Source organism: Budorcas taxicolor, chromosome 6 (genome assembly GCF_023091745.1).
Source record: "Budorcas taxicolor isolate Tak-1 chromosome 6, Takin1.1, whole genome shotgun sequence".
Taxonomy (NCBI): Eukaryota; Metazoa; Chordata; class Mammalia; order Artiodactyla; family Bovidae; genus Budorcas; species Budorcas taxicolor.
In genome coordinates this window covers 46495513-46518965 of record NC_068915.1, presented here as the reverse complement: position 1 = coordinate 46518965, position 23453 = coordinate 46495513, and the positions used below count along the sequence as shown (strand labels likewise).

The following is a 23453-nucleotide window of genomic DNA, read 5'->3' as shown; positions in this document are numbered from 1 at the left end:
CCCACTCCTGTGCATATATCAAGAAAAGACAAAAATTCTAAATCAAAAATGTACACACACTCCAAGTTCATAGCAGCACAGTCGCAAAGAGTCGGACACGACTGAGCGACTGAACTGAACTGAACTGAACTGAAGACGTGAAAGCAACCTGAGTGTGCATCAACAGATGAATGTATAGAGAAGATGTGGTATATAGATACACAAAGGAATATTACTTGGCCATGAAAAAGAACAAAATATTGCCATTTACAGCAACATGGATGGATCTAGAGATTATCATCATAAGTGAAGTAAGTCAGACAGACAAATACTATATCATTTATGTAGAATCTCAAAAAATAAAACAAATGAAATTCCTTACAAAACAGAAATAGACTCACAGACATAGAAAACAAACTTACAGTTACCAAAGGGAGAAAGAGAGAGGTAGGGATAAATTAGGAGTATGAGATTAACATATATACACTACTATATATAAAATAGATAAATAACAAGGATTTACTATATAGTACTGGGGACTATATTCAATATCTTGTAATAACCTATAATGGAAAAGAATCTGAAAAACAATATATGTGTGTATCTGTGTGTATGTAACTGAATCACTTTGCTGTCCACCTAAAACTAATACAATATTGTAAAGCAACCATAGTTCAATTTTTTTAAAAGGTAGATTTGGAGCTGAAAGGTAATAAATCGATTACCATCACACTTCTTATCCATATCTCCCACCTTTCAGAATCAATAAGGCTTGACCTTCTTCTTCATGTCTGAGTCATTCCTCATTCTCCCATCAGTTCTCTATCTTAATACTTTAAAATTTAGTTGTGTCTTAGTTTCACCAAAGACAATATTTACATTTTTGTACTCCTTACTATTTTGGGGTAATTCACAAAAGAAAGACTGATGGTAATTTCTTAACTTCTTTGTAAGGAAATCTCTCCACTTTACTACAATTATTCTATTTTAAAACTAATTTCCTCACCAAAATGTGACAATCTGCAGAGCAAAGATAGTCTTTAACTCATCTTATGTTCTTTTATCTCCCTCAGTGTTTTCCATATTAGGAGCTTAAAAAAAGGTTGGTTGAAATAAATGAAATGTATATTCCTTAAAATTTTTTAATAAAATTCACAATTTGTTTCAATAAGTTTTATAGCTATACATCAGGCACCTAAATCCCAATAAGAGGTCTTATAAGTCTATGCTGTTTATTAAAATAAGAAATAAGTAAAAGCATTTATAGGTCAATGAAAGCTCACCTTTAATCCTACTAGCAAAGCAACTCACTCTCTATAGAACATATTTACAATAAAAAAAAAAAACTTTCACTTTATTCATTTATTTAATGAGCAGACTGTCCTACTACTTTAAATATATCTTGAACTAAAATATTTTTCCAGTGATTACCTTCTAAAATATATTAATTTATTTTGAAGTACCTATACTTACCAATTCAGGGATGTCTTTTACTTTGAGAGGAACTTGGATTAAACCCAAATGAGTCCTGAAACTAAGAGAATCACCATTTTCATAATTTGGGTTGCGAAGATTAATTAATACCTTTAAAAACAAATCCAATGAAATTGGTTAGTTTCTTTATACAAAATTTACACTTATAAAATTGGCAGTGATATTCTTAGTATATCACAACAAAATTAAAAATTATTTGGGTTATGCATATACTTTAATCACATTTTGAATACTGTAAAATTGCATTAAAATGTTAAAGTACCATAAACATGTTTTCAATTTAATATTCCAACAGACAAACTATCAAATAAAATACCAAAAAGTTAAAATTTCAGTTATAAAGAAAAACTTTTTGATGTTAAGAAAAAATAAAAATTGTTTGAATATAATATTTTACAAGGAAAAATGACAGAAAAATTTAAACTGCTTGATTTCAGTATTTGCCAGGAAAAACTTGAGAACCAACTCTAACACTTTTAAAAACAGATGCTGAAAAGTTTATAGAAAGACAGTGGAATAACATCATAAGGTATTGCTTCTAAATCAAATTCAAAGGTAAAAAAAAACTTTTTCAGAAGCCAAACTAACAAGAAATATTTTTCAAAATTAAAAATCTTGGATATTTACATATCCTTTAATCTAGGAATCTCACTTCTGTGAGTATGATTATGGAAATAATTAAAACTGCTTGCAGAGATAGTACAAAAAAAAGGTAAAGGAAATGCTGTTTATAATAGAAAAATATTATACATTTAATATTTTAAGACATTCAATATTAGACATTTAAGATGTTTAAGACTACTTAAACATTCCGGTAGAGGAAATTGCCTATATAAATTATGTTTTATGTATATAAAATACAGTTTAATATGCCATGATTAATAAATACCACATTATGTTTATTAAATTAAAAATTATAGTAGTGTTTATTGCTATATGATGATAAGTAATTTTTGTTTTAAATTTTCTTCTCATATATATTTTCTTATTTTTCTAACAACATGTACTTTAGGGAGAAAATAATAATAATTTCCAAAAATATTTTTAAACTGCAGCTCTGAAGGGAAAGAAACCAAGAATTCAGTGAAGATTATAATGACAGAAACACTAGCATATCTGAAGAAGGCATTAATAACCTGATAACTAATGGCTGACAAAATGAAATATACCACAAGTACAAAAGAGTTTCCTAAAATTTCAAACACTAAATTGAAGCTAAAAATATCAAAGGAATTTATTTTTAAAAAATATTTTAGCAAAGAACCAACTGTGTTAAATATAGACTAATATAGCACAATACAATTTTAGTCTAATTATGCAATAAGGGGTCATAGTGCATGGAAAACTTAAAAACATAGAATTGAAAAGAAAAACTATGAATACATGGGCAATAGAAAAGAAAAAAATATTAGAAAAGCAGAAACGATAAGGAAGTGATTATAGAAAACTTTTCTTGAGCTAAAGAAGAATCTCAGTATGACTAATAAAAGAATCAATTCAGCAACAGTCCTTAAGGAAACAGAGTGCTATGATTATTAAGGAGAAAACATAAAATTAATTATATAAAAATTATATGAAATTTAAGTGCTAAGAAAGGGATGGGTTTGAGAGAAACCTTTAATAATCTAAGAGAAATAACACTAGCAGTATAAAGGCAGTTTCAAACCAAAGTAACTTCTCTTTTAAGTTAAAAGGAGACTGTTTATAATTCTAAAAGGCCTGAAATAATTTCTAACAATGCTGGCAAACTTGTATCTGAGAAAACAGGTTCAGAAAAAAAATAAAATGCAAAAGATTAAATCATTCATTTACTCATTCACTCAACACTTATTTACTGAGCAACTATGTGCTAAGCACTGTTAAACCTGTTTGAGAGAGAGCAGTTAAGGATAGGATCAACTTGCAGCTGGTTTGTGATAGTGCCTATCTTAGCTTCAGGGACATCTGGCAGTGACCCTTGGCCAAAATGGGATGAAAGGCACTAACTAGTCATTTATAATGTGCTACTTAATGTCCCCTGGAGGCATTCCGTATCAATTTATTTACACTGTTTATTGAAAATGTATAGATTGCTAGTTTGCACCTGAATTACCAGTAGGGTGTAAAAGACTCATCAGAAAGCTTATGCTGTAACTTGTATCTTGCATGTACCTTGGTGATTCATAACCCAAAGGCAAAGTGCATCCTGTGTAACTGAGAAAGGGCTGCAAAGTGCATCCTGTGTTACTGAGAAAGGAGCTGGGACTGGAAATTTCTATCTCTTTGTATTTGCATGTGCTTTCTTTCTCTTGCTGAAAGAAAGCTTTATGTGGGTGTATCCTTGTGGCTGAAATCTTATATGTCATCTAAGTTATCTGATTTGGCTCTGTGTAATTGCTGCAGCAGGGAACAAAGCTTCCATATTACAGAATAAAGGCGGCAACAGGCAAAATAGAAAATCAGTATGTTATATGATGCTAAAGGTTACGGAGAAAAACAAGGTAGAAAAGGATTATAAGGAATTCCAAGAGGAGAGCCAGGGAAGGATTTGGCGAGAAGGTAACATTTTTGTGTGTGTGTATATGTTTAAATTTTTCCCATGAATGTTCTTTTTTTAAATTGAAATTGTGTGAGTTTCAGATTGTACTAACAGTGATTTGACATTTGCATACATTATAAAATCATCACAATAAGTCTGTATCCCTCCAAAGTTATTACAATACCACTGACCATATTGTTTATGCTGAGAATATGACATTTAAGCAAAAACATAAGGGAATGTGAGGGAATGGACACACAAGTATCTCGGGGAAAAGCAATGCAGGCAGAGAAAACAAGGAGCAAAGACCCTTAGATGGGAGAAAGCCAGGGGAAAGTAAGCAAGCTCTAGCAGCCGGAGTAGAACAAATCAGGAGGAAAAGGAATAGGAGAGGAACTCAGAGAGGTGATGGGTATCGGATCAAATAGGGTGTTTTAGGCCACTGTCATGACTTTGGGTTTTAAGTAGAATGAGATAAAAAGCCACTGGATACCAGAAGAGTGGCTTCTTCAGAATACTATTTACAAGGCTTCCGCTACAAACTCTGCTAAAAGCAAATTCTAGGTGGGGAAGTGTAAAAGCAGTAAGAGCAATTAAGAGGCTACTGAAACAGTCCAGACAAGAGATGGAACATAGGAATGGCAGTGATGAGAAGTGAATGGATTCTGGACATACTTCAAAAAGCTGAAAGGATTTCCTGGTGGATTACATATAAGGTACAAGAGAAAAAAATGGATGAGTGAATTAAAATAATTCGGAGTTCTAACTGCCTACTAAAGAGTTCCTCTTCAACGTCAATATGCCTCTCAAACTTAATTAAGTGCATCATCTTCACTAATGGACCTGTGTCTCTTTCTGTATTCTGAATCTTAAGTTAACTCTGCCCAGTTATCCAATCTAGACACTTAGAGCTCATGTTTATCTTTTCTTTTTCTCATACTCCTTAGATCTAATAAATTCCCAAATCTTTTAAAAAATCTGTTAAATTCACATCTTGTTAAATTCAAGTCTGTTGATGTCTTTCCACTTTGAATGCTGTTCTCTTAGTTCAAACCTTTATCATGCCTTGTCTGAACTACTACAACAGGGAGAAAAAGAAAAAAGAAAAAGATTCACTGAGCACCTGTTGTGCTAGCCAGCAGGCTACATGATTTACAGTCACTATTTTTTAATCAAATCTTCTTGATTTACTTCCCTCTAATCTTTCCACACTACAACGTATTTTCCCAGAGCAATTTCCAAACACAAACCTGATCAGGTTATTCCATTGCTTTCATGGCTCTGGGGCTTCTTATATGGTGATTTTTCTGCCTGGAGATGTTTTTTAATACCATCATTTCTTTTGCATTTTTACCTCATTAATATACATATATTTAACCAATAGAACCTACCTCAAGAAAATCCTTAGGTGCATAAACAGGTCTGAAAAGGCTTAAATCTAGAATTAATAAGACAGATTAAAATAGAATTTCGATTATAATATACAAATTCTTATTAATAATAAATTATAATGGTTCTTTCATATTGTTATGCAGCTAGCTTAATTCAAACATTTGCAGAATATTAAGTATTTGTCATACACTGTATTAAGCACTGTACTAACAAAAATAAAAAGAAAGTCCCTTCCCTTGACAGTCTAGATAACATATTCTAGAAGAAATTAGAGTCCTCTCTTCCATAAATTTATAATGGAACATTTGTAATTGAACTGAAAAACAATGTCAATATAATATGAAAGTTCTACATGAGAATTCTCACAGTACTTAGAATACAAACAATAAATTCTCAGTGAATCTTGTAGTTGTACTGAACTGCTCTCCCTTTTGAACTTTCTATAACGCACTGCGTCCTTTGTGCATGCATGCTTAAATGTGTCTCCCCACTTAGGGATCGAACCTGCATCTCCTACATTGCACGAGAATTCTTTACCACTGAACCACTGCGGAAGCCTCAGGTTATATTGAACTATTCTCCCTTTTGAATTTCTATAACACACTGCTTCCTTTATGATGGCTCACAATTTCTTGCACCCTACCCAGGCCCCAACTATCTTTTAAGGAGGAGTGGTGAAGAATTATGTATATGTCTATCTATATAATTATTATATATATATATCAATAATTATTTTATACATATATTTATTACTCATTAAATATTTTTAAAATTTATAGACTCAATTTTAAACATTAAAATGAACCAAAATAAATTCTTAAAAACATTTTAAAAGTCTTAAAACTTCTCAAAATGTAACACATTTTAACATCTCAATGTGATTAAAGCTTAAGATTTATCTTAATTACGAGCCTAAGAAATCCACTGAATGATGTTAATGTATTCTTTCATAAAAATGTTTTCAAATGCTGGTTAAAAAAATAACTGATTTAAATATTCTCAAAATAACGGAGAACAGTGACTAAAGCTGGGAATTTTTAAACTGCAAAGTAGAAGTTTAAGCAAATAAACAAAAAAAACCAGATGATAATAAATCAGTGAGAAGGGAAGTTGCTATCTTTCAAAAAAGAACTTGTTAATATTGTTATTTTGGATTCACAATTAAAAAGACAATTTTTTTTCCCACTACCACATTTTGAAAATATTTTTTTCATATGTACCTGGTTCATCAGTTCCCATTTCATTCCATTTATTGAGAAGTTCTTTCTGTTCTCCAACTGGCCTCTAAAAAAGGTAATTTTAAAATTGGTTTCGTTTTGTGAAGTTAAGCAATGCCGCTGAAAAATAAGAATCAATACCTTATCTAAAAGCTTATATAAGCTACCATAACATAAGAAAAAATAATTTCATTACATATGATTAGCTTTTCTGGGAATTACACTTAATATTATTTAACTATTACATTTAATGGCTCAGTTAGAATATGGTGCTCATGAGTCTAAAATAGAAGGTAAATGATATGTACTGGCCAATAAAATTTCACAAAGAAAAACTGCTCCTCAGCCACATACTACATCTCTTACCCCATCCAGCAATCTCAGAAATGCATCATAAGGGGGCTGGCAAAGAGAGTGTGACTGTGAGTCAGTGGCATCATCTTCCTATATGAAAGACAGCATATTACACAATACTACACATTTAGACAGCTTTTCATATAAGTTTATCCTTTTTTTACACCATCCTTCTGGTGCCTTCAGTGACTTGTGCTTGGATATTATCCAATGTACATTCACTATATCTTGTCCAACAGCAGGGAATAAATAGGTAGTAGGGAGGATAAAGTGAAGAGAAACTTGTTCTCTCCTACTCTTGAACAGCTGTAAAAGACCCGGAACATTCCTCAAGTGGCTTTTCTCTCCTTTTTCATCTCTCCCCTGTCAAAGCCCAGAATTGCAGATAAATGTTGAGTATTAGATCTAAATAGTTCTGGAGAGATGATAAATCATTCGGGTAAGGAGACTAAAGGTAATTAAACTCTTTAAAGTACATTTATAACCTTTACAGACAAATCTCCAAATAATCTGTACTGTTCAGCCTATATTTATTCTCAAGATACAGGTTTTCTTTTTCTTTTTTTTACAAAAAGCATTATAGCAGATGTAATAGAAAACTATATAAACTACACTCACATAATTGACCTTTTATAGAGTTTGGTTTCAAAAAGCTGTATACCAGTAACAAAAAAAGAGATAAATATGCCTAACAGTTATAATTTCATGATACTTCCTAGTACATGATTCACAATCAAATACATAAGTATTAAAAGTACCTTTCGTGCCAATGGGATACTCAGTTCAGTGCACATACTATTTAAACTCTTCAAAATTCTTTTTTCCCAACTTCCCTGAAACATACGGAACAGTCTATTATTATTATTGGTTAACAGTGTCAAAAGTGACTCTTAAAAAATTAAAGACATTATGCGTTATATAGAAATGGTGAAGTTGCTTGAGATTGGTTATCTCTATTCACTAGATTACTCAACAAATATTGATTACTGCCTACTATGTGCCAGATACTATCCTTAGTGTTGTGAATAACAAAATGTCTCCATCCTCATGGAACTGACATTCTAGTGGAGGATAGGAATGAAGATAGATTTAAAAAATAAATCAACAAGTCAGATGGGGAAATAGCAGATTTTTTAAAAAAGGTAAGCTATATTTAAGCACTTTATAAATCTTTCATACTTAAGACTCCCATTAATGACCGAGTAAAATAAAATTTTATAGAAATTATTATACTGTAATTTTTCCAAACATCTTTCACCCTAAATACTTTACTATGAATTTTTAAAGAATAAGAACCTTCTCTTACATAACCACAATACCACTATGACACCTGAGAAAACTAAAAATAATATTTCATATCATCTTAGCCCATATTCAAAATTTTCCAAGTATCCCCCAAAATGTCTTTATATCTTTTTAAATCCTCGATCCATTAAAAATTAATGCATTACATTTGGTTGTTATGTCTCTTTCTGTATAGCTTAATCTAGAGCGCTTTACTCCTTTTCTTTCTCATACTGGCTTTTTTGAGCAGTCCAGGGCAGATGTCTTTTGGAATGTGTCACAATCTAGATTGGTCTTATTGTTTTCTCACCATATAGATTACGTTCTTCTCTGTCCCTGGTATTTCTCATAAACTTGAAATAGTAAGTTAATTTTAATGGTAAGTCATAAATTGATCATCCATATACATCATACTTCAGTAAATTATTCTTTTTAATACCAAGTTAAAACACCATAATTTTTTTGATCTTTTAGCACAGGCCACTTCTGACACACAAAAAACAGAATAATACCAAAGCTCCAAAATTTAGACCAAATGAGGAGAAATGGAGATAAGTATATATTATATTATCCATAAAGGACAGCTAAAATCAGTCAATAAAAGTAGAATAATAATACCTCCTTTTGTGATTACTATAAAAATTAAAGATGTAAAGTACTTTGAACAGTGACACAATGATAATAATCACTGATAGTTTTTACTACAGCTATCATTATTCAGAGTTTCTTCATTAACATACATATCTAAATATATTACTCTCTATCTGGAATAAACTCTCCATGCTCTACTCTTATTTCAACATACTTATTCCTACGTTATCTGAGTAAATTATATTCACCATTCAGGTCTTCACCTCTATTAAGCCTGCTCTTACCTGGCTCCCACTCAGATAATATTAGTGCCTTTGCCTACAGATTCTCACAGTATCTCTTCCTTCACCTATCACAGCACATATCACACTTTATCGAGCACATAATAAGTTTTCAATAATTGAACAGATTTCCACTCTAAGTTATGCCGCAAGAATTTAGAAAAATTTTGGTACAACTGCCAAAGTAATGAATGAACAGGAAAAAAAAATCATCTATAAGAGAAATACAGAGCTGTGTGAAATGCATAACTTAGTTTGCTAAATATAATATATAGAAACAGGTTTTCAAGAATAAAAGAATACTCTTAATAAATTTCATAAAATACAGTCTAAACTAATTTTGTTCACTAGTTTGTTGTCAGTTTCTTCTCTCTCTTTCCTTTTTTCCTGTAGAGAGTTCTCTTAGATGCAGGACTTCAAACATATTCAGGTATATTATTCATGACCAAGCTTTAGTTAGTGCAATGCAACCCACCTTCACCCTCAACATTCTTATCCCAAATTTACCTGGAAAAATCTAATTCAACTTTCATATCTCAGCGTAAAAGTAATTTCCTCTAATAAGCTCTCTACCACTTGCTCCCTCAACCCCAGATTGTGGGGGTCACGGGAGCAAGTATGAGAACCTTAACAACACAAGAGAAGACTCTACACACGGACAGCACCAGATGGTCAACACCAAAAATCAGACTGATTATATTCTTTGCAGCCAAAAATTGAGAAGCTCTATACAGTAAGCAAAAACAAGACTAGGAGCTGACTATGGCTCGGACCATGAACTCCTTATTGCCAGATTCAGACTTAGATTGAAGAAAACAGGGAAAACCATTACACCACTCAGGTATGACCTAATCAAATCCCTTACAATTATACAGTAGAGGTGACAAATAGATTCAAGGGATTAGATCTGATAGACAGAGTACCTGAAGAACTATGGACTGGGGTTCATGACATTGTACAGGAGGCAGTGATAAGACCATCCCCAAGAAAAGAAACGCAAAAAGGCAAAATGGTTGTCTGAGGAGGGCTTACAAGTAGCTGAGAAAAGAAGAGAAGCTAAAGGCAAAGGAGAAAAGGAAAAGATATACCCATTTGAATGCAGATTTCCAGAGAATAGCAAGGAGAGATAAGAAAGCATTCCTCAGTGATCAGTGCAAAGAAATAGAGGAAAATAATAGAATGGGAAAGACTAGAGATCTCTTCAAGAAAATTAGAGACACCAAAGGAACATTTCATGCCAAGATGGGCACAATAAAGGACAGAAATGGTATGGACCTAACAGAAGCAGAAGATATAAGAAGAGGTGGCAAGAATACACAGAAGAATAGACAAAAAAGATCTTCATGACCCAGATAATCCCGATGGTGTGATCACTCATCTAGAGCCAGACATCCTGGAATGCAAAGTCAAGTGGGCCTTAGGAAGCATAACTATGAACAAACCTAGTGGAGGTGATGGAATTCTAGTTGTTGAGCTATTTCAAATCCTAAAAGATGCTGTGAAAGTGTTGCACTCGATATGCCAGCAAATCTGGAAAACTCAGCAGTGGCCACAGGACTGGAAAAGGTCTGTTTCAGTCTAGTCCCAAAGAAGGGCAATGCCAGGGAATGCTCAAACTACCATACAATTGTACTCATCTCACACACTAGCAAAGTAATGCTCAAAATTTTCCAAGCCAGGCTTCAACAGTACAGGAACCCTGAACTTCCAGATGTTCAAGCTGGATTTAGAAAAGGTAGAAGAACCAGAGATCAAATTGCTAACATCTGCTGGATCCTAGAAAAAGCAAGAGAGTTCCAGAAAAACAACAACTTTTGCTTTATTGATTATGCCAAAGCCTTTGACTGTGTGGATCACAACAAACTGCGGAAAATTCTGAAAGAGTTAGGAATACCAGACCACCTGACCTGCCACCTGAGAAATCTGTATGCAGGTCCAGAAGCAACAGTTAGAACTAGACATGGAACAACAGACTGGTTCCATTTGGGAAAGGAGTACGTCAAGGCTGTATATTATCACCCCGCTTATTTAAAATTATATGCAGAGTACAACACATGAAATGCTGGGCTGGAAGAGCACAAGCTGGAATCAAGATTGCTGGGAGAAATATCAATAACCTCAGATATGCAGATGACACCACCCTTATCGCAGAAAGCAAAGGAGAACGAAAGAGCCTCTTGATGAAAGCGAAAGAGGACAGTGAAAAAGCTGGCTTAAAACTACCATTCAGAAACATGGCATCTGGTCCCATCACTTTATGGCAAATAGATGAGGAAACAACAGAAACAGTGACAGACTTTATTTTTGGGGCTCCTTGGAAGAAAACCTATGACCAACCTAGACAGCATATTTAAAAGCAGAAGCATTACTTTACCAACAGAGGTCCGTCTAGTCAAAGCTATGGTTTTCCCAGAAGTGCTGTATGGATGTGAGAGTTGGACTGTGAAGAAAGCTGAGCGCCAAAGAATTGATGCGTTTGAACTGTGGTGTTGGAGAAGACTCTTGAGAGTCCTCTGGACTGCAAAGAGATCCAACCAGTCCATCCTAAAGGAGATCAGTCCTGAATATTCATTGGAAGGACTGATGCTGAAGCTGAAACTCCAATACTTTGGCCACCTGATGTGAAGAACTGACTCATTTGAAAAGATCCTCATGCTGGGAAAGACTGAAGGTGGGAGGAGAAGGGGATGACAGAGGATGAGATGGTTGAATGGCATCACCGATGTGATGGACATGAGTTTGAGCAAGCTCTGTGAGTTGGTGATGGACAGATGGCGTGCTGCAGTCCACGGGGTCGCAATGAGTCGGATATGACTGAGTGACTGAACTGAACCGAATTTTAATTCAGTGATTACTATAAAAATAAAACTTGCATAAAGATTAAAAATCCAATCCCTGATTTTTTATTATGTATCCCATTATATAAAAGAACTAAATTTCCAGCTATTGAATTATGATTACAAAAATTATCATTTACAACCACTAATAAGAGGACTCCTGAGTTGATAAAAAGAAAATAACTCTCAGATATAAAAATAAAAGTTACAACAGACATCAATGTGTGGCTCATAATATACACCATACATATTTGTAAGGCTGCAATACACAATTTTAATACAGCATAAAACCTACTAAAAACTCAGACATAAAGTACATTTAAAATAGAATGATACTTTCTATAATTATATGTTAATAAGATATTCTGAAGCATATTTAACTTATTCTTTAGAAAATCACTCTGACAAAAACATCGCTTCAGGTGTTTTGATAAAGTAAAATTTTACGTGATCAATCACAGTTCTCCTAAATGACTATCCCACTTACCAAGTATTTCAACTTATCACATTCAAATTTAACGTTAGATGTAATATACAGAGAAACTACTTAAGAAAAAAAATTTCACAGGAAAGAAATTAGAGAAAACAAACTTATAGTTACCAGGGAATAAGTGAGGGGAGGGATAAATTGGGAGATTGAGGTAGACATATAAAAATTCTACATATAAAATAGACCCGATACGAAGAGCCAATTAGTTGGAAAAGACCCTGATGCTGGGAAAGGTTCAAGGCAAAAGGAGAAGAGGGCAGCAGAGGATGAGATGGTTAGATAGCATCACTGACTCAATGGACATGAGTTGGAGCAAACTCCAGGAGACAGTGAAGGACAGGGAAGCCTGGCATGCTGCAGTCCACGTGGTTGCAGAGTCAGACATGACTTAGTGACTAAATAACAACAATAAACTAATAAGGACCTACTGTATGGCATAGGGAACTCTTCTTGATACTCTGTAATGATCTACATGGGAAAAAAATCTAAAAAACAGTGGATACATGTTTATGTATAGAACTGATTCACCTTGCTGAAGAGCAGAAGCTAACACAACATTGTAAATCAACTATACTTCAATAAAATATTTTTAAAAGGAAATTAGATATTAGAAGCAAGCATTCTGAATGAAAAAAATAGAGCTAAGTGATTTACATGTGTTTACAATATGTTATTTTTATCAACCCTGTAAGTAATGTATCATTACCCTCATTTTTACAAATGGGAAAACTTTTTAAAACAACACATGAGAGTAGAATGGAAAAGAATATTAAGAACTGAAGCAATGCTGAACAAAGCTTTATTCATTTATCATTTTCTACTGTGTTCCACAACAAAAGCAAAACCATGGAAATGATCCAGAAGAGAAGAAAGAACAAGACAAAAAACTGACAGAAAGAGGAAAAGGATGTTCAACTCAGAAAATTCACAATTTTAAGGCTAGAACAGGTGGACATGAGGTTAATAGCTGAGTTTTCAAATAATGAAAATATATTGATTCAACAAATATTTACTGGGCTCTTATTAAACATATGCCATTAAAAGATGAATAAAACAGCTATCCCTGTAGTAAGGGTGAGAAGGATAAGACAGAAACAAATAATATGGATAAGTTGCAAAAAGTTCATAAGGGCTATACCAATCCATACATAAAAAACCATAGAAAATGTAAAACAATAGGCACACAATAGGAAGCTAGGTATATCAAAACTTCTAGCTGACAACAGAACACATCACATCCTGGAAAATCCTAAGAATAGTGAAAGAAGAGCGACCCCAGTGGTTGGCCTTGTCTTCCCTATTCCCTGCTTCATATCTATGAAAGGTTGTCAGGATTTTTCCAAGGTACTCTTTGTAGGAACTTCAGTCAGATGGTCAGAAGTCATTTCATAGAAGTCTTAGTCAAAAAAATCATTTCCACAGACATCAGAAACAGTAACAGAATTTCCTGACAATGAGGGGAAATCCAAGATGAAGCAAGTGGCTGCTTTTAAGTGGGGTCATCCTTTAGGTTCCCTAAAGAACTCTAATCTTGATTAAGTGGTATTTATTCATTTCTTTATCTCACTGATTATCATGTATTCAATGCTTTATATCTACAAAGCACAAAGCTCAGACCAGTGCATAAATGTTATAAGGAGCTTATAACCATTTAACACAAGCAAGAAACTTTCCAACAATTAAGACTTAATCAAAATGGGTTAAAATTGTGAATTTCTTGTTTCCAGTTCTCCATCAAAAGGAGATGAGCTCCAGAGGTTAGACTGGATAAATGTGAAGGTCCACTTTAGCTCTAGCTCCAGTTCTATAGGTACATAATTTTTCTCTACCTGTGGAAATAAATAAATAAGCCCTACGTCTCAAAGATAAATGCTAAAAACTCATAGTTATTCCTAAGCTATTATTTAGATAAAAATTTCAGTGTGTTCCTAGCACCCAACAAAAAGTGGAAGTAGCAGATAAGTTATTGAAAAATGATAGTGTACCAATATAAAATAAGAAGAAAGTTAAAGTTTCTATCCCAAAGACTTACAAAATAAAGATTTTTTAAAATGTTATTTAAAAGGAAAACGGATGGTCTTTTACAATTAAAATGTTTAAATAGGAAGACATTACCTTTTACTTAAACCCATATCCTCTCTAAATGAAATTACTGTTGCTTTCTAATCAGTTTCCCTAATAATTGAAAACTATGGTATTAACTCAAAGGATTTCAAGAATTTTATAAATAAGGTAGTTTCTAAGCCATGAGGGGTAAAAGATTCACAAAAGAATTGCAATTCTACTGAAATCTTTAAATGGGTATTAATTATCATCTTGCTACTTTTTCATAGTAATGAAAATAAGAAGTCATTAAAAACCATGTAACAAATACATAGCTTGCAAAACTTATGAAATTATAAAATTTTAAATTACCTTCTCCACATTGAAATGAATAAAGTAAAACAAAATAATAACCCAGCTTTCTAATGGAAAAAGGCTTCAGTAATTCTATGATAATAAAAGTATATATTTATTCAAGATAATATGAAAAACTGTACAATATGTAAAGAATAAAATAATAAGCACTCATAAATTTCCACCAGTCAAAAATAACCACTGTTACCATTTTATTCTCTTCATTTTTTCTATGCATGTATGTGTACAACTGAGATGTATATGTGTATATATATGCACTTGGATATACATACACTTAATTAAAGTAGAATTATATTGTTTTATAGTTTGCTGTTTTGAATTGAGATTATATCATATGCAATTTCATCTCATTATACTTCTCTAAAAATTCCATTTTTGATGCCTATGTAAAACTGTCTTTTGGAGATTCTACATTATATTTAAGCAGGCCCTATTGCTTTCTTTAGACGCCTTTAAATTTTTACTGTTATCTCTGATTCTTTTCTTTAGATAAGGCTCGACGTGAAATACTCAAAATAAGGGTACAAATATTTTCCTAAAGGGAACATTTCCATTTTCCATTATGTAATTCACTCATCATTTAAAAAAAAATCTATTGAGTGTCTACCATAGGCCGGGCACCATGCCAGAGGTTGCAGATACAATGTGGGAAGAGAGACACTGGTTCTGCTCTACAGAATCTAGTGATCATACAGACAACCCAAGTATTGTGGTAGGAAGGGCAGGGTGCCTCTCATGTGGAGGACTGGAGATACAGGAAAAGTATCTGAGTATCTGAGAGAGAGGGGTCAGAAAGCCTTCCTAAAGAAACCATCATCTAACCCAACACCTGAAGAATGTGTAGAAGTTAGCCAGACACATGTAGGGTTCAAGGGGAGGCAGTCTGGGGTAGGAGTGACGGTATGAGCACAGGTTCTCCTGCTGGAGGACACCAAGGAGATGAAGAGAGAGAGAAGGTACATGTGCATGGAAATGGAGCGGCAGGAAGGGGAGGGACAGTAAGAAGAGGCAAGAGATGAGACCTGAACAGTAAAATGGGGCAAGATAATGTATAGATTTTTAAGCAAAAGTAAGGAACTGAAGCTCTATCCTAAAAGTCTTGGAAGTTTTAAGAAATGGAGTGACAATACAGAAGGCAGAAAGACCAGTTAGGAAGGAGATGAGAATTGAAGTAATATGAAACTAGCAAAATTCTCAACTTTACTAAGGTTACTGGATTGACAGCAAACAAGACAAATTCAGCCACATAGCTCATCCTGAGTTTGTCTGAGCATTTCTGGACTGGATACAGAAAGGCTGAATAGAATCAGGTAGTGGAGATTCTGGAGTGGCTGTCCAAGTTCAAATTCCAAGTCTTCCACTTAGTAGTTTTGTGAAGCTGGCACTCTCTGAGACGATAAATGTAACTCATCTCATAGAGTCGACATAAATATTAAATGAGTGAATACTTGAATGGTACCTGGCACATAATTAGAGCTCCATGTGCTTACTACTATTATTTCACATGAAAATTTGTAAACTTATATTTATAACACTGCATATAAATTTCTTCAAATACTGCTTTCTGTGAAAGGTGTAGCAAAGTAGTTCCCAAAGTACTTTACATGGAAATATGTCACATAAGTCTGAACAGCACTAGGTTAAATAAAAATTAAACTGTTTCTCTACAGAGAAAAAATTAAAACTGTTTCTCTGAAGAGCCTCTCTAAGCCATTAACACACCAAAAGAAATTGTAAGCAAAATTAAGAAGCATCAGATTAAAAACCAAAGTATACAATAAATATACACGAGTCCATATTGATACAAATAAATGATTGAATAAGTAAATAAATGGGGGAGAGAAGACAATGCTTCGATGCAGAAGGATTCTAAATAATTTTTGTAGATACTCTCCCACTCAGGGAGGTGGAACATAATTTCTCTTCCTTAAGTATGAACTGTGACTTCCTTCCAGAGAGTACAGTATACATCTAAGGTGGGAGAGGGGGAGTAACTTTACAGCGGAAAAACCTCACAATTACTATCTCAATCAGGCAAGAAAGGTCAACATCAACAGTGATATATCATGTTGATGGTATGAACGATGATACAATTTAATCAGTATAAATGGCACTTTATGTCTGTGATCTTCCTACAAAAAACTCATAACCCTGGTCTAATCATGAGAAAAACATCTGACGAATTCCAAGAGAGGGATATTCTACAAAATACCTGACCAGTATTTCTCAAAACTGTCAAGGTCATCAAAAATAAGGGAAGTCTGAGAAAATGTCATAGCCAAGAGGAGCCTAAGGAGACATGACAACCAAATGCAATGTGGTGTCCTGGATGGATTCCTAAAACAGAAAAAGAACATGAGGTTAACACTAAGGGAATCTATTGAATAAAGTATGAACTTCAGCTATGGTATTAATATCAGTTCAGTAAGTGTAATGAGCGTACATAGTAATGTAAGAAGTTAATAAGGGAAACGGTATCAGATCCTTGGGAATTCTGCCTACTATCTTCTCGATTTTTCTATACATCTAAAACTCTTGTAAAAAATCAAGTCTACTAAAAAATAAATAAATAAATAAATTGTGATTCAATAAGAGGAAGGCAACATGTGCTTCCATTTGCAAATTTACTTGTCCCTGAAACCCCATTTTGTGGAACATCTCTCAGGGTGAGGATTCGGCATAAAACACTCGGGAAAAGGCTGACGCAGTAAAAGAAGCCTCTTCCCCTTACAGCCTAGATTTTCTGGCCACCTTCCCTTTGGCAGGCAGCACTTTCTACCTTGTGTTACAGATACATGTGTCCAAGTCTTATTCCAATTATCAAATCATGTAGTTTCCTGAAGGCAGAATCTCTATCTAATTTATTTCTGAATCTCCACAGCACACAGCAGAGTGTCTTCTATTCACGGGCATTCAGTAAACATCTGTTAAATACTGTAAGAAAAGATGGGAAATGCCTTTTCTTACTGATTCATTATAAACTTACTAAGTTTCTGCTACATAAAGGTCTGCGTTGTCATGCCCTCCTCCAGGGATAGTGTGCTACCAGAGTTCAAAAGAGGGAGAAATCCTTTCAACAGGAGTAATAACAACCTCAGTGAAGAGATGCCATCTAAGCTGACACAAAATATATGGGATTTACATAATACAGAACAAGCAGAGGGCTTTCCATGACAGCAAAACAAAAAGTGTTAAAGATGCAATAGGAAAGGCAAAATGCTTCACTTAAAGGGCAGTTATAATACAGCAGAGACTGATGGAGTGGAATAGTCTCTGCTGGGGACAGACAGTAAAAACCCTTCATGGTGGGCTTTGGAGTACGAACATCATTTATTAGACAACTGGCAGTCATTAAAGGTTTCCTAGAAGGCAGTAAGAAATATTATAAGGGTAAATCCTAGTGAAAGAAATGGCAACCCCAAAACATAGCCCCCCATCCCCCGCCACCCCGCCAAAATAAAGTCTCACTGTTTCCAAAAATAAAGTCTCCACTGTTTATCTTTTTTTTTTTAAGTAGACTTAATTTTTTACAAGAGTTTTAGATGTATAGAAAAATTAAGAAGATACTATGGAGAATTCCCAAGGATCTGATACCCATTTTCCCTCTATTTGCCATGAAGTGATGGGACCAGATGCCATATTTTCTGAATGGTGAGTTTTAAGCCAACTTTTTCATTCTCCTCTTTCACTTTCATCAAGAGGCTCTTCAGTTCTGCTTCACTTTCTGCCATAAGGGTGGTGTCATTTGCATATCTGGCAATCTTGATTCCAGCTTGTGCTTCATCCAGCCTGCATTTCACATGATGTACTCTGCATACACATTTAAATAAGCAGGGTGACAATATTCAGCCTTGATGTACTCCTTTCCTGATTTGGAACCAGTCTGTTGTTACATGTCTAGTTCTAACTATTGCTTCTTGACCTGCACACAGATTTCTCAGGAGCAAGGTCAGGTGGTCTGGTATTCCCATCTCTTTCAAAATTTTCCACAGTTTGTTGTGATCCACACAATCAAAGGCTTTGGCATAGTCAATAAAGCAAAAGTTGTTGTTTTTCTGGAACTCTCTTGCTTTTTCTAGGATCCAGCAGATGTTGGCAGTTTGATCTCTGGTTCCTCTGCCTTTTCTAAATCCAGCTTGAACATCTGGAAGTTCAGGGTTCCTGTACTGTTGAAGCCTGGCTTGGAGAATTTTGAGCATTACTTTGCTAGTGTGTGAGATGAGTACAACTGTGCGTTAGTTTGAGCATTCCCTGGCATTGCCCTTCTTTGGGACTGGAATGAAACAGACCTTTTCCAGTCCTGTGGCCACTGCTGAGTTTTCTAGATTTGCTGGTATATTGAGCACAACATTTTCACAGCATCATCTTCTAGGATTTGAAATAGCTCAACTGGAATTCTATCACCTCCACTAGCTTTGTTTGTAGTGATGCTTCCTAAGGCCCACTTGACTTCGCATTCCAGGATGTCTGGCTCTAGGTGAGTGATCACACCATTGTGGTTATCTAGGTCATGAAGATCTTTTTTGTCTATTCTGTGTATTCTTGCCACCTCTTCTTAATATCTTCTGCTTCTGTTAGGTCCATACCATTTCTGTCCTTTATTGTGCCCATCTTGGGATGAAATGTTCCCTTGGTGTCTCTAATTTTCCTGAAGAGATCTCTAGTCTTTCCCATTCTATTGTTTTCCTCTATTTCTTTGCATTGATCACCGAGGAATGCTTTCTTATCTCTCCTTGCTATTCTCTGGAAATCTGCATTCAAATGGGTATATCTTTTCCTTTTCTCCTTTGCCTTTAGCTTCTCTTCTTTTCTCAGCTATTTGTAAGGCCTCCTCAGACAACCATTTTGCCTTTTTGCATTTCTTTTTCTTGGGGATGGTCTTATCACTGCCTCCTGTACAATGTCATGAACCTCTGTCCTTAGTTCTTCAGGCACTCTGTCTATCAGATCTAATCCCTCGAATCTGTTTCTCACTTCCACTGTATAACTGTAAGCAATTTGATGTAGGCCAAATCTGAGTGGTCTAGTGGTTTTTCCTACTTTGTTCAATTTAAAGTCTGAATTTTGCAATAAGGAGTTCATGATCTGAGCCACAATCAGCTCCCAGTTTTGTTTTTGCTGACTGCATAGAGCTTCTCCATCTTTGGCTGCAAAGAATATAATCAATCTGATTTTGGTATTTACCATCGAAAGCAGATAATTAATAATAAAAGGATTGAGATGCAGCAAAATGAACCCACTGAAAGATACATAAATGGATTTAGACTAAACTAATGGTAAACATAGATCTTACATGATTTCTTCCCTAAGTACTCAACAGTTGAGGGGAAGAGAGATAGTAGACAGTAGAGGCAGCCTTAGGCTGAGGACTAAAATGCCAGTCAGAGTAGAAATCTGATGGGGTAAAAGGTATGAATGAGGTGGACGAGAGAACATGACAGAACAGCAGTCATTCAGTCCAGACTAGATAGCTTTCACACAAAGAAGGGAACTGCCTGACAGATCAGGGAGGTCAAGAACTAGGCAACCAGAGAAGAACAAATGGGAAGACAAGCAGACACCAACTGGTGGAGGAGGCATTTAGTATGACCATGGTTAAAGAACCAGTTACAGCTGACCCTGAACTTTTTGGAGGTTAGGGATGCCAACATCCTTAACATAGTGGAAAATCTGAGTATAACCAGATAGTTGGCTCTCCATACCTGTGGTTCCACATCTGCAGATTCAACCAACCCAGGATAGTTTAGTATTATATGTAGCACTGAATAAAAAATCCACACAGAAGTGGATCCATGTAGTTCAAACCCATGTTGTTCAAGAGTCAACTGCATTTCAGCAAACATTTACTGAGAGTGTTCTATGAGCTAGGGACTGTGCTTAGATGTTGAGGATAAAAGCACAGTTCATACTCTTAAAGAACTGAATAATTTAATCAAGGGGTTTTCACACTTTCTGTAAAAGGGTAGGTGGTTAAAAATTTTACACTTTACAGGTCATAATGTCTCCAATGCAACTACTCCACTCTGACACTGTATTGTAAAAGCAGCCATAAACAACATGTAAATAAAGGAGCATGACTATTTTCTAATAAATACATTTTATTAATTCCTATAATTTTCATGGGTCTAAAGACAGTATTCTTTTGATTTTCAACCAGTTCAAAATGCAAAAAAAAAAAAAAAATTCCTAGCTTGCCCATAATACAAACACAGGTAGCAGGGCAGATCTGGCCCATGGGCTGTAGCATGCCAACCCTTGATCTAGTGGGTAAGCCTAGAAAGAAGAGAGAAGAGTACCATCCATATATATACACTTACCATTCATACACAGTCTCAGCAACTAGCGGTAGACTTTAAGAATAGACCTATTATTCACCTCTCTAGTCTTAATAGGAAATCGACTTCTATTTTTTACACATGTTAAAACTGATACTTTCTCTAAAATGTTCAAAAATTTTCCAATTTTGAAAAAAAAAACCCTTAGAATTAGATATTTAGATTTTTTTCTTAAGTTCAGACCTTTATAATAAAAGACCAAACAATTCCTTCATGCATGCATCATTTCGAGATTATGCTTTATGACACACTGATGTAAATACCATCTGATTGCTGGCCCTAAAGTATTAATACTACCTAGAGATAGAAATAGACTTCCCCAGTGGCTCAGATGATAAAGCGTCTGCCTACAATGCGGGATACCTGGGTTCGATCCCTGGGTTGGGAAGATCTCCTGGAGAAGGAAATGGCAACCCACTCCAGTATTCTTGCCTGGAAAATCCCATGGACAGAGGAACCTGGTAGGCTATAGTCCATGGGGTTGCAAAGAGTCGGACACGACTGAGCAACATTTACTATTTACTTTACTAGCGATAGAAATACCTGAATGGTCTAGTGGTTTTCCCTACTTTCTTCAATTTAAGTCTGAATTTGGTAATAAGGAGTTCATGATCTGAGCCACAGTCAGCTCCTGGTCTTGTTTTTGTTGAATGTATAGAGCTTCTCCATCTTCGGCTGCAAAGAATATAATCAGTCTGATTTCGGTGTTGACCACCTGGTGATGTCCACGTGTAGAGTCTTCTCTTGTGTTCTTGGAAGAGGGTGTTTGTGATGACCAGTGCATTTTCTTGGCAAAACTCTATTAGTCTTTGCCCTGCTTCATTCTGCATTCCAAGGCCAAATTTGCCTGTTACTCCAGGTGTTTCCTGACTTCCTACTTTTGCATTCCAGTCCCCTATAATGAAAAGGACATCTTTTTGGGCTGTTAGTTCTAAAAGGTCTTGTAGGTCTTCATAGAACTGTTCAACTTTAGCTTCTTCAGCGTTACTGGTTGGGGCATAGACTTGGATTATGGTGATATTGAATGGTTTGCCTTGGAAATGAACAGCGATCATTCTGTTGTTTTTGAGATTGCATCCAAGTACTGGATTTCAGACTCTTTTGTCGACCATGATGGCTACTCCATTTCTTATAAGGGATTCCTGCCCGCAGTAGTAGATATAATGGTCATCTGAGTTAAATTCACCCATTCCAGTCCATTTTAGTTCGCTGATACCTAGAATGTCGACGTTCACTCTTGCCATCTCCTGTTTCACCACTTCCAATTTGCCCTGATTCATGGACCTGACATTCTAGGTTCCTATGCAATATTGCTCTTTACAGCATCAGACCTTGCTTCTATCACCAGTCACATCCACAACTGGGTATTGTTTTTGCTTTGGCCCCATCTCTTCATTCTTTCTGGAGTTATTTCTCCACTGATCTCCAGTAGCATATTGGGCACCTACTGACCTGGGTAGTTTCTCTTTCAGTATCCTATAATTTTGCCTTTTCATACTATTCATGGGGTTCTCAAGGTAAGAATACTGAAGTGTTTTGCCATTCCCTTCTCCAGTGCACCACACTCTGTCACACCTGTCCACCATGACCCCATTTAGGTACAACCTAAATCAAATCCCTTATGATTATACAGTGGAAATGAGAAATAGATTTAAGGGACTAGATCAGATAGACAGAGTGCCTGATGAACCATGGAAGGAGGTTCGTGACATTGTACAGGAGACAGGTATCAAGACCATCCCATGGAAATGAAAGGCAAAAAAGCAAAACGGCTGTCTGAGGAGGCCTTACAAATAGCTGTGAAGAAGAGAAGTGAAAAGCAAAGGAGAAAAGGAAAGATATAAGCATCTGAATGCAGAGTTCCGAAGAATATCAAGAAGAGATAAGAAAGCCTTCCTCAGCGATCAATGCAAAGAAATAGAGGAAAACAACAGAATGGGAAAGACTAAAGATCTCTTCAAGAAAATTGGAGATACCAAGGGAACATTTCATGCAAAGATGGGCTCGAAAAAGGACAGAAATGGTCTGGATCTAACAGAAGCAGAAAATATAAGAAGAGGTGGCAAGAATACACAGAAGAACTGTACAAAAAGATCCTCACGACCAAGATGATCACGATGGTGTGATCACTCACCTAGAGCCAGACATCCTGGAATGTGAAGCCAAGCGGACCGTAGGAAGTATCACTACAAACAAAGCTAGTGGAGGTGATGGAATTCCAGTTGAGCTATTTCAAATCCTGAAAGATGATGCTGTGAAAGTG

General features: G+C 35.2%; 1 protein-coding gene across 1 annotated transcript in view; it reads right to left on the bottom strand.

Annotated features, from left to right (window-relative positions):
* TBC1D19 (TBC1 domain family member 19) overlaps positions 1 to 23453 on the bottom strand; it is a 147325-nt gene that overhangs the window by 85025 nt on the left and 38847 nt on the right. The window contains exons 5-8 of the mRNA XM_052642094.1: positions 7713 to 7787; positions 6604 to 6667; positions 5383 to 5429; positions 1453 to 1563 (exon numbers count right to left, since the gene is read on the bottom strand). Coding sequence (XP_052498054.1) covers positions 1453 to 1563; positions 5383 to 5429; positions 6604 to 6667; positions 7713 to 7787 — 297 coding nt within the window. The remainder of the gene's footprint in view (positions 1 to 1452; positions 1564 to 5382; positions 5430 to 6603; positions 6668 to 7712; positions 7788 to 23453) is intronic.